Genomic DNA, 11908 nt, shown 5'->3' with positions numbered 1-11908 from the left:
TGAATGTTTGTTAACTTTTTAATGTAGTTATATTAACAACTAAACATGAATGTTTTGTAGATTGATGATGATGAATTCGAAGCACTCACAGAAAAAAATGAGGTGAGTCGTTAAACATATAAAGAAATATTTTTAAAATTTAATTATTCAATATGCAATTTTGTAAAAAACGTATATTTTAGGCTCATATTATAGAAAATCTTCTATTTAAGAAAATGATTGATCGATAATAATTTTGTTATGAGGCACGGGTTTATTATTTTTATGATTAAGCATTTTAAATCATACTACTTCTCATGCCTAGATATAAAAATGACAATATTTTCTAAAATAGTAACACAAAAGTTGTATTCTGTGGTTTTCTTAGCTGGATAATTTATATTATAAAAATAATTGAATTATACTTTTTAAATGTTTTAATTTAAAAAACTCAAGTTATACAGATTAAAAGTATAAAAAAGGGGAAAAGGAGCAAAGTTACAAAAAAGTAAATAAAACACATAAATACATAAATTTTTTTGAAAAAAAAATTAGTCAATTTTTGTATTTTTGTAAATATTGCGTTAGGCGTAATTAAATAATTCTTTATGTATTTAAAAATGCAAAAAAATTATACACCAAATAAAAATAATTACATTTAACTATAAATGTACATATATATACATTATAAAAGGTATCCAATAGGTACGTTAAATAAACATTTAAAGTTTCAAATTTTTGAGTTAATATACATCTATAATACACAAAAATTACAAATACAGGTAGCTAATTAATTTTTTATGACATCGCTGTCACAGTCCCGGATTGTTTAATATCAATTACGACTATCAATAGATAAACTTTTATATTATCATTTAGTGTATTTATGAACTCGCAACAATGTGCCTTACTACCATTGATAATAACAATGCAGTGTACTTGCCAATATTGATGTTATATAAAACCAATTAGCTACCTGTATTTGTAATACCTTGTGTACTATATATGTATATCAACTTAAAAATTTTAAACTTTAATTGTTTATATGTAATAAACGAATTAAGTTATGTTAAGAATTCAAATGCCATTTACTATTAAATTCAAAATATGTGTTCCCATTAAAAGGTATAAGGGATGAACTTAAAAAGTATTGCATAGTTAATAATTCAAGAATAATGTGTAACTAAAGTTAACCAAAAAAAAAACGTTTAAATTATATTTATTCTGTAAGTAATTGAGTGGGTTATGATAAAAAAAATCACTCTGTATAACTCAAGCACACGGCGTGTAGTAATCAAATAAAAACAAAACTGTATGGCCTGTTTCACACTAGTGCGTTTTCTTATGCGTCGTTTATAGAAACGTTATTACTATGTAGCATTTAATAGCGCCGCTTACGATACGCCCACGGATTTCAAGTTACGCGTTTTTCTTGATCCGTACGCAGTCATCTCATCGGTCCGGTATATAATACGCGACCTGACCAAACATTGATAGAATTAACATGTTCATATTGACGCTTACGACGTACGCATCTTGTATTTTTTCGTCATTCTGTCATGACTTCTACCCCTAGCAAGTTCACGTTAAACGACTATCATTATAGACACTGAAATTTTAATAAATAAAGTTCAACAAAGACCAAATTTGTGGAATTCAAGGGATGAAAGGTATAAGGACAGGGATATTAGAGTAGCAACCTTTATATTCGATGCTATGGACAGCAACGATTAAAAAGATGCAAGTGAGTATTTATGCATGTATATTATACACAGGCTTTGTCCCCTCCGGGCCGGGCTATCGCTAATTACATTAAAATGTTTCCAACAAAATAAAATTATGTGTGCACATACAGGCAAGTCACAACAAGGCATAAGGTTAGAGGAGGTAAAATAGGAGAATAATTGGAATTTAGCATTCTTTTTTATTTAATATTAGTACTATTTGTTTTTAAGAATATTCCGGAACGTTAAATAAAAAATTGAATTCGTTTACGTGTAAAAAATAACTCGCTCACACTCAAATTCATTTTGTTGTCGAATGAACACGTTCTAATAACGTTCATTAAAAAAGTGAATACATTCATAAAAGTTGGGTTTTTATTTATGAATAGTTTACCTACAGTCTGTATAATTAATATAAACGATTCAATTCAAAGAAATGTATATCTCTACAAAAAAGATACAAAAGTCATACCTTCAGTGGCGCAATTGAAGTTTGTTTTAAGAGGGCATATAAATAAAAAAAATGTTCACTACCTAAACCCCCCCCCAAACAATTGTATCTTCATTAAATATTTTTGTTCTAAATAAAACATATGCCTACATCTCTTTTGATTACTCTCTTGGATACCTTAGAATGAAATATAACACATTCATTTTTAAAAAGAGTGTGTACGTTTTTTTTTTAAACTCATTATAAATTAAAGTAAGTAATTACAAATCTACAAAGCAAACTTTTTTACTGAAAATTATCATTTTTTTTTTTTAAAACACCTTAGATATTTTCTTTTTATTAAGTATATTTTTTGACCCTTTACCATACATTTTGTCTGTTGGACATTCATTTTGAAAATAAATAGAAAACGCTATAGCAAAAACGCGGTATACTGTGAAACAAAAAAAAACGCGCTATTGTAAAACGGGCCTAAAGAAACGTGTTACACAATAGAAACAAAATAAAAAAAATATATAGTTTAAAAAAACACGCTTTTAAAGCACATCAAACTAAAAAGTTTAAAATAATTTTTATTATAAAAAAATTAGTAGCATTACTGTTTTAAGCTTATTTTAAAAATTATTTTAAACTTTTTATTTCGATGTGCTTTAAAAGCGTGTTTTTTTAGTTTTTTTAACATATACATTTATTTTATTAACTGTTATAAACCAATGAAGAACTTAAAATTGAATTTTTATAGAAAGAGAATCCCATATCATTTTATTACGGACAATTAATGTCACATAAATATGAGAATCAAGAATTAAAAGATGACGACGTTAATATATTACAAATAAAAGAATTTGTAGAAAAACAATATGCTTCTCATGAAGGATACGATAGTGATGAGGAGGAAGCAAGTAATTGATATTTAATATTTTTAATCGAATTTTAAATTCATTCTACACTTTTTCTTTTTTCCAGCTATTCTCTTCAATTAAGTGTAGCTTGATAGTCTAGCATAGGAAATAATTTGTTTGAAAAATAAAGTTCTTGGACGTCTTCGGCCACTCTTATCTTCAATTTTCCGTTCTATTATTCTATAAATTAGTTCAATATGGTGTCTCAATATATGACCAATCATGGTCACAATCCAATCTATGTTTTAATGGTTTTGTGTATCTATGTACGTTTATCTATTTCACCCAGTGTACTTTCGTTAATAAGGACTTCTATCCAACTCAATCGCAACATCCATCTCCAACACCACATTTCAAAGTTCTCAAGTATTTCTTGTACTGCTATATTTTTATATTTTATCCAGGTTTCGTAGCCATATAGTTGTCATTCTCCATGATTTATGAAGCGTTTCCTCACACTAATACTAATGCTATTGGATGTAATAAACCAAAAATAAAAACAAAAAAGAATAATATAAGAAATATAAGATCGTAGTGGTAGATCGGACTTGGTTGTGGAATTTTGGGAAGTTAAATATTTTTTTATTGATTTATTAATTGTTTATTACGCAATAGATTGTTGGAGGTTCGAATGCATAGGTTAAATTGTACTCACCTTACGTCCTATGTAATGCAATAATATTTGAAGTAATTAAATGTTGATTCTGGTATTAAATACACTATGTTTACGATTTACNAAAGGAGGTTCGAAAGCATAGGTTAAATTGTACTTACCTTACGTCCTATGTAATGCAATAATATTTGAAGTAATTAAATGTTGATTCTGGTATTAAATACACTATGTTTACGATTTACACTACACGCCATATAGTCAATATAATTACTTACGTAAACGATTCAAGTTTTAAATAATATAATTTAATTACNTAAACGATTCAAGTTTTACATAATATAATTTAATTACACAGAATCTATAAACGATTTTACTTGCTTAAGATTCTATAAACTCTATATTTTATTAGAAATATAATTTATAATTTGTCCTTATTAATTTTTTTTACGTTTGTTGAATAAGTATTTTATTTTGAGAGAATATATTTTGTTGAGTTATCAACACCAATATTTCTTAAATCTTCCTCTGGCCTGGCCAAAACAAGATTCAAAAATATTTATATCTATATAAAAAATTTATCAAGTTGGTATTGTGGTAGCCCAATGTGTCCGGACGTCTTGAAAGGATGCGGCACAATAATCACCAAGACTAAAATTAAATGCTGCAAATATACTCGTAAATATCTCTGCGTTGTCTGCCGGCGCGATGTTTGTTAAAAAAAGGACAATAAGAAAAGCTCACAATAAATTTTTACTGTCTAAAAATACTTTAAAGTGGTATTGGGTTCATAAAATAATTAAAAAAAAAAGTTTAATGTTTAAAATAATATTTCACATTTATTTCCACAATAAGAAAAATAAGTAAATAAAATATTATAATTCGATAAACAAATTAATTTAGGTAAAAAGATTCACCAAAACAAAATTCACTTTAAAATGTCAAAGTGTCATTTAGTTTTAAAGAAAAAGAAAAATTTTAAGTCCAAAAAATTAGAAAATAAACAAAGTGTTTTTAAATTGAAATAATTCGAAATCCTACTTAATTAAAAAAAAAACGACCAAGTCCCGTAGAGTGAAATATTGAGTAGAAAGTCGTAGATTTTGTTTTTTTTTAAATTATCCAAAGAACTAGTTTTGACGGCGAAAAATGGCTTTTTGTAGTCAGAAATGGGTAGGCTACCGATCTCTAACGTGATCTTGGAAGCTGAGGCTTTCTATTTTAATAATTTAATTATAATGAGGGCCCTACGTGTAGGCGTTACTTAATAATCTCTACAATATGTAGATTTTATCGCATAATTAACTGGTTGTTTTGTATTTTAAATAAAAGAACCCTGTAATGGTAATCTTGTATATTTATAATATGTGACATACATGTACAAATGATAACATCATAATATATGTTAATATTATAAATACTAATATAATATTACATGGAACATGACAATTTTTATTTATTTATAGATCCTAACTTCGATTTTGCGCATCGGTCTGGTTTTTAGCATATCATAAGTTTAATTTTTTGCCAGTTGATAGTCAAATCATAATATTGGAAGCATCTCTCCAATTCTTCCAATGTTTTTTCCAAATCATACTCATTATTAGCTAGGAGTGCAACATCGTCAGCGAATCCTAAGAAGAATAATATTTAACTGGGTGTCTTTTTTTTTTATAATCAAGACCTATCGTATAAATAGTTGATGAAGAAATGATTTCTTATTAATAAGGTGGCGACTCCACTGTTCGTTGCGTGGGTTAAGTTGTCACCTCTCAACCTATTTAAAGTTATTGTTTTTGTAGTGTACAATATTAAAAAAAGATGTTTCCTAACAATCGTTCTATTATGTAATATCGTCCATCAGAGCGAAAAATTTCAAAATTTTCAAAAAAAAAAAAATATATATATATATTTTGAAAAAATGATTTTTATAAAATTAAATTCAGTATATTGTTACATCTATTTAAAATTATACACAATACTCCGGATTATATTTAAGTTTGTTGGGAATTGTGGTAATAAAAACGGGCGATTATTTCTTAAATTACAAATTGGAATTTTAAAGTTTATTTTACTTAGAAACTCTGGACAGGAATATTTACCATTCATTAATTTATAGATAAAAACTACGTCATTATAGAACCTTCTAGTGATCAATGTTTTTAAACTCAATTCTAATGCTAAAATGTCAAGAGATATCGGCAGACCTAATTTAAAGGCCATTATTATTAAGAAACGTCGTTAGATATTTTCAAGTTTAATAATAAGATTATTTTACTTAAATTTGAAATTACTGAGGTAAATTCTAAAAAAAAACTATTAAAAGAGCATATAATACTTTAAAACAATTAATGATTTTTAATTCGGAGCCGTGTCTATTTATGGAACTAACTATTCTCTCTACTATAAATTCAGTCAAATGAGCACTTATAAAAAAAACACTAAAATTTACTGTAACGATTTTGCCATTCAAAATATATGTATTAATTAGCAATAATATTATTAATGTTAAGATTTTTGAATCAAAAGTACTTTGCCTTTGCAAAAACTTAACAAATATTTAAAAACTCTATCTATAATTATATTTTTCGACGAGTGAAATAGTATTTCTATTACTTTATGTTTGAATTTTATTCCAATGCACAGGCTAATATTTTGTATTAAACATTTTTTTTTTTGAAATTTCCTTAGATATTGGGGCGATTTCTTATTTCATTTTCGGAAATTATTATTTCTGTTTGAAACCTAAAGAAGATGCTTTTTACGAACAACTTCGCGCAGGCGATAAGAAAAATAATGGCACTGTGTCAAAAGAGTATGCAAAAGAAGTCATTTTGAGATGCGAATTGTTTAATGGTCGATTAAAAGACGATAAACTTGATGATCTACTCAATAAGTATACAAATCAGGACAACGAATTCAATTACAATGGTAAAATATAATGAAAATTCACCACTTTTTGCAAATATTATTAATCGTGTATACGTATTTTGGGAATAATGTTAATAATGACGTATTAACATTATTCTTATTATATTAATATTAATGACTTATAAAGATCTTTGTATTATTTTAATTAATTTTATGATTTAAATAGAGTGATTATATGTCAATAAATGTTTATCCATAAGAGATTTATTAATTTCTTGATTATTGATGCTTCTTAAGTGTTCTTTAAATCTAACCAAATGTTTTTTTGTTTTACCAATGTAACATTCATCACAACTTTCACATTGTAGTTTATAAATATTCGATTTTCCCTCTTCTTCTACTAATCTTTTGAATTGCACATCTACATAACTTTAAACATATCTATGGTAGATTCCAAAGGTATTTATGATATCTTTACCGTTTAAGGATAAAGTGATTTTATAATTTTTCATGTAAATTTTTAACAATTTTAAAAGGTCTGCATATTTGTATGACAATTTTTTTAAATATTTTCTCACGAACATTAAATTTTATTAAAACCAATTAACCAGATTCAAAATTGACTTCTTTATGATTTTTTCATAATATTTTTTTTTTTTTTTCTTCCTTGTTCAATTTTTATTAACTGTGGAATTTAATCCCTTATTTATTGTAGTCTATTAATGTTTTCTAATAATTCAAAAGAATCGTCTTCGAGTAAGATGTTATAGGATTATTAGAAATAAAAATTTTAATTACTATCAGTTGTTACAGTATATATTACCGTCTCTTATTTTAAATAAAAACTCACATATAAATAATCTAAATCTTTATTTTGACTCTTGAGTATTATTACTTTATGGATAAGTTTGTTGAAAGAAAATATAAAAAAATATTATAAATTAGTTATTTTCACAATAAGACATGTTTAAAATTATACTCGACCACAATCGTCAAAATTATACGGTGTAGATCCTACAAAAGAGAGTGGTTACTTTGATTATGTAGATATTGGATTTTTTAAACAAGCAGCCTATATCAATGCTGTCCGTTGGTGCTAAAGGTTTGCAGCTGTAGTCAAAAATGTCGGCTTTCGTGATTTCACCTATTTACTCATCTTCTTGTACGTTATTTGCTGAACGAATGTGGTTTAAAGAAATATTCACACCATTTCTTTACTATGTATGACTACACTTCTTACTCTTTTTGAGTTTTAGGTTTATGCCTTCTAATAAATCTTGTGTTAATTAATATATAAACTATTAAACTCGCTGCCTTTTATATAGTGGGATTTCTTATTGCGCGTGTACACCGTCAGTTGCCTTTTTTAACATTACCTTACGTATATTAATCCTTAATATAAATACCTCCTGGCACATGCTTTTATATTATATTAATTATAACAATTTCCCTTATAACTATTTAGCCGACTTATTATAATTATATCTACATTAGTTCTTAAATTGTGACGTTTCTCAAGTGTTGAGTATACTTAGTATACTTACGGCGTCATTACCACTAATTATTTTTATTGTTCCTTTAAATAATAGTCGCGGCGTATATATTTATTATTTATTTTATGCCTGTAATAAAAGTCGTATTACATGTATTTGGTGTAGTTCTCGTAAAATAGTTTATAAGTACCGTCTCATCCTCAACTTAATGTATAGTCCCATCTTTTTAGATCCAAAATTGAACTTTTTTTAAAATTATCAAACATTTTAATTTTCATGAAGTAATATATTCTTTAATTGAAAAAAAATTACTACAATCCTTTAGTAAATCATTTTTTTTATCATTTCGAAGTTAAAAAATCTAAAAAAAAAATTAATAAAGGAATNATCATTTCGTTTATTTATCATTTTATCATTTATCAAGTTAAAAAATCTAAAAAAAAAATTAATAAAGGAATAAAAATTTTATTTAATAAAATGCTTGATATACTGTTCAAAAAAATCAAAGTTTTCAAATAGGAATCTTTAAACTTTATTTTCGCCACCTTACTTGGATAATTCCAGTATTAATTCTTTCTACATTTTTTATTTTTTCGAATATTAGTTACTCTTGTTTTGATAATAATTGTAAATTTTTATTTCGTTTCAGATATGAAAAAAAACATAATTAATGATTATAAGGGCGATAAATCATTTTTTATGTGTTATGATAACGAGAAAAATGATTGGCTGCCTAAATTTGCGAAGTAGTTCCTACTCAACATTTATAAAAATATAGTTAAACCTTATTGAAAATATTTGTGTTACATAATATTTGTTAATAAATGTTTAATTTATTCTAAAAAAGTTTTTGTGTGATGATTTAGAACATGAATATTATTATTATTATCATATTTCTATGTTTAAGTGTCGATAGAAATACATAATCAGGCACTTTATGAATGTCTATATGTAATAATAGTAACAGAATTATAAAAAAAAAACCGTCACAGTGGGAACGTGACATAGTTGGGTCAAGTATAATGATATCTGACAGTGATTAAAATCACTATTATAAAAAACGCTTCTGAAAATCTGTAGATGGTGTTTAATTTTAATAAATTTGAGGATAATTACAAAAACAACATAAACTTTTATTTCCTTAATTTTATTCAGTTAAGTAATTCTTAGATTCAAAAATATAATATTTTAATTATATATTATATAAATTTTATAATTAATTGTTTTCAAAATTATTATAAATTTTGATTTTTCATATGTTAAAAGTAATGATTTTTAACTTACTTTTTTTGTCCTTTACAGTGAAAGTTTATCATAAAAAATGAATATAAATCGATTATAGTATAATTGTAAAAATCCATTGTTAAATTCAGTAGAAACTAAAGTCATTCATTTTTCTTAGTTTTATGATTTATACAGCAACATGTAACAAAAAAATTTGGAATGTTATAGACTGGTAGTAGCACANTATACAGCAACATGTAACAAAAAAATTTGGAATGTTATAGACTGGTAGTAGCACACACAAAAGAGTTAAAAAATTAATAAATTACAAACTAAAATTATTTACTTTGGTAGTTCAATACTTTTATCATATCAAATGTAATTCGACAGTAGATACTTTAAGAATATTAAAAATTAATGATTTTAATTGTTTCTATGGAGAAATTTATTTGGTTAAGAAATTTTTATTTGATAGTGGGGAAATCTTTTTACATTTTTGAGGGTAATATCTTCAATTAAATACGAATTGTAATCATTTGCCGTATCGTTGAAAAATATAGGTCAAGTGAGGATTGGGAAAATAAATAGCAGTCACAAAAAATTCCACATAGTAAAATAGTATTAACATGAATAAGAAATTACTTCTTGCGAAGAGTGACTACAGTGATGGGATCATTAATATTTATTGAAGTTATTGAATCTAAATGAGATAAAAATCAAATGATTTTGAAATGAAATGAAGTTATATAATATACATGAAAGTCAATATATTTCCCTTGTAAGATATTTTAAATAAAATAAAATACAAAACTATAATTTTAACACAAAAATAGCATATATTTGAATACGGTAGTCGTTTTCACCAAGAAGAAAATCAATATTTTAAATTTTAATTTTTTTCATAGTTAAGTATATAATATAAGTTTTAATTTAATACATTTTTTACTCTATTTATTGTGCTACTACTAGACTATAATATTCCAATTTATTTGGTAACATGTTGCTATATAAATCATTTCTTAAAAAAAATGATAGTTAGTTTCTCCTGAATTAACAATGGATTATTACAATTATAATCAAATTTTATAATACGCACAATTGAGTATATCTTTTTAACAACTTTGTTTTGATTGGTTCATCTAGTTAAAGTAAATCATTAAAATTAATTAAGTTCTAAATATTTCAATTGCAGAATCTTTTTAAACACCAAAAGTTACTGCGAAATTATTACTATTACTTCTATTTAAGTTATCTATTACCATAAAAATGCAAAAAAATATTGAGCTGTTCTGATAAATTTATTATAAATAGTAATTATAAAACTTACTGACTGCATATTTATTTTAACGATACAATTTTTTGAATTTTCATAAAATTCTCTATTTAATGATATCAATGTCAAACTTGTAAATTGAGCTAGACGTTATGGTAATAAATAATTTTTTTTTACTATAAACTTTCACAAAAATCAACTTTAAAGAATTAACAAAATAGGTTAAATAGTCATTTTCTTTATTTTTAACATATTTATAATGAAAGTCAGAACTAATTAAAAACAATTTTTTTTTTCTTAATTATTTTTTAGCTTCGATGCGAAGCTGAGAAGGTATTAATTTTACCATGATGTGTTTATTTTTTTTTTTTTTGTGTCTCTCACTACTTTTTCTCTGCTCTCACTAGACCGATTTCTTTCAACNAAAAAAGTATGACAAATTAAATTGTTTAAATTTTAAGTGAATTTTATTATGCATAGTTGTAAACTGTATATATTACTTTCATACATTACTTATATTATTATATAAAATTGTTAATTGGTAATTGTATTTTATATTATATGTTTTATGCATATTTGAAATTGAAATTTTAGCTTCGATGCGAAGCTGAGAAGTTATTAATTATACCATGATGTGTTTATTTATTTTTTTTTGTGTCTGTCACTACTTTTTCTCTGCTCTCACTAGACCGATTTCTTTCAAAAATACGTCAAAAGATCACAAATCGTATCTAGTTGGAGACAATACTCTTAAAAATTGAAAAAAATTCCCTCGTTTCCCGAAAATGGGGGAAATATCCAAAAAAATTACAAATTTAAAAATCGGTAAATTTTGTCATTTTTTTTCTTAAAACTTCCATAATTTTTCCAAAAATAAACAAATCAACATAATTTTTTTTTATACTAAAACCTTAGATAATTACCTTTCATTTGATATCATTTCTTGAAAGTGTAACTCTTAACCTGCTCATTGGGGGGGATTTAAAATAGCAACTTTTTTACAAAAATTAACTTTTTAAACTTAATTTTTGAAAATGTTCCGGAAATACTGCGTCCTCTAAACATATATCAAATTAAAGCTTATTTTATGTACTATAAAATGAAAAAAAAAAATTTGTCCGGACCTTATCTTCTATGTGCAAATGGCTGTCGAAATTAAAAAAAAAATAATGTTTGCGATAAAAATCACCTTCTATCGGAATGTTTTTTGTTCTTAAATCTGCCATAACNTGAAATTAAAAAAAAAATAATGTTTGCGATAAAAATCACCTTCTATCGGAATGTTTTTTGTTCTTAAAAACTGCCATAACTTTTTCAAATATTAACAAATCAAAATAATATTTTTTTATATTGAAACCTTATATAATTTCCTTTCGTTTGA

The 11908-nt window shown here is 25.1% G+C and overlaps 1 protein-coding gene across 4 annotated transcripts in view; it reads left to right on the top strand.

The window, feature by feature from the left end:
* LOC126895003 (uncharacterized) overlaps positions 1–8876 on the top strand; it is a 50981-nt gene extending 42105 nt beyond the window's left edge. For 2 of the 4 annotated variants that reach the window (XM_050666459.1, XM_050666456.1), the window contains 4 exons: positions 61–102; positions 2897–3056; positions 6358–6597; positions 8680–8876. In XM_050666459.1, coding sequence (XP_050522416.1) covers positions 61–102; positions 2897–3056; positions 6358–6597; positions 8680–8780 — 543 coding nt within the window. In that variant the 3' untranslated portion in view covers positions 8781–8876. The remainder of the gene's footprint in view (positions 1–60; positions 103–2896; positions 3057–6357; positions 6598–8679) is intronic. The other 2 variants (XM_050666457.1, XM_050666458.1) reach the window with 1 other exon arrangement.
* Positions 8877–11908: the final 3032 nt, after the last annotated feature.

The sequence above is a fragment of the Daktulosphaira vitifoliae genome, unplaced genomic scaffold (assembly GCF_025091365.1).
Source record: "Daktulosphaira vitifoliae isolate Bord-2020 unplaced genomic scaffold, ASM2509136v1 Scaffold_1, whole genome shotgun sequence".
Lineage (NCBI taxonomy): Eukaryota > Metazoa > Arthropoda > Insecta > Hemiptera > Phylloxeridae > Daktulosphaira > Daktulosphaira vitifoliae.
The sequence above is the reverse complement of the archived record's forward strand: the minus strand, read 5'-3'. Positions and strand labels throughout refer to the sequence as shown.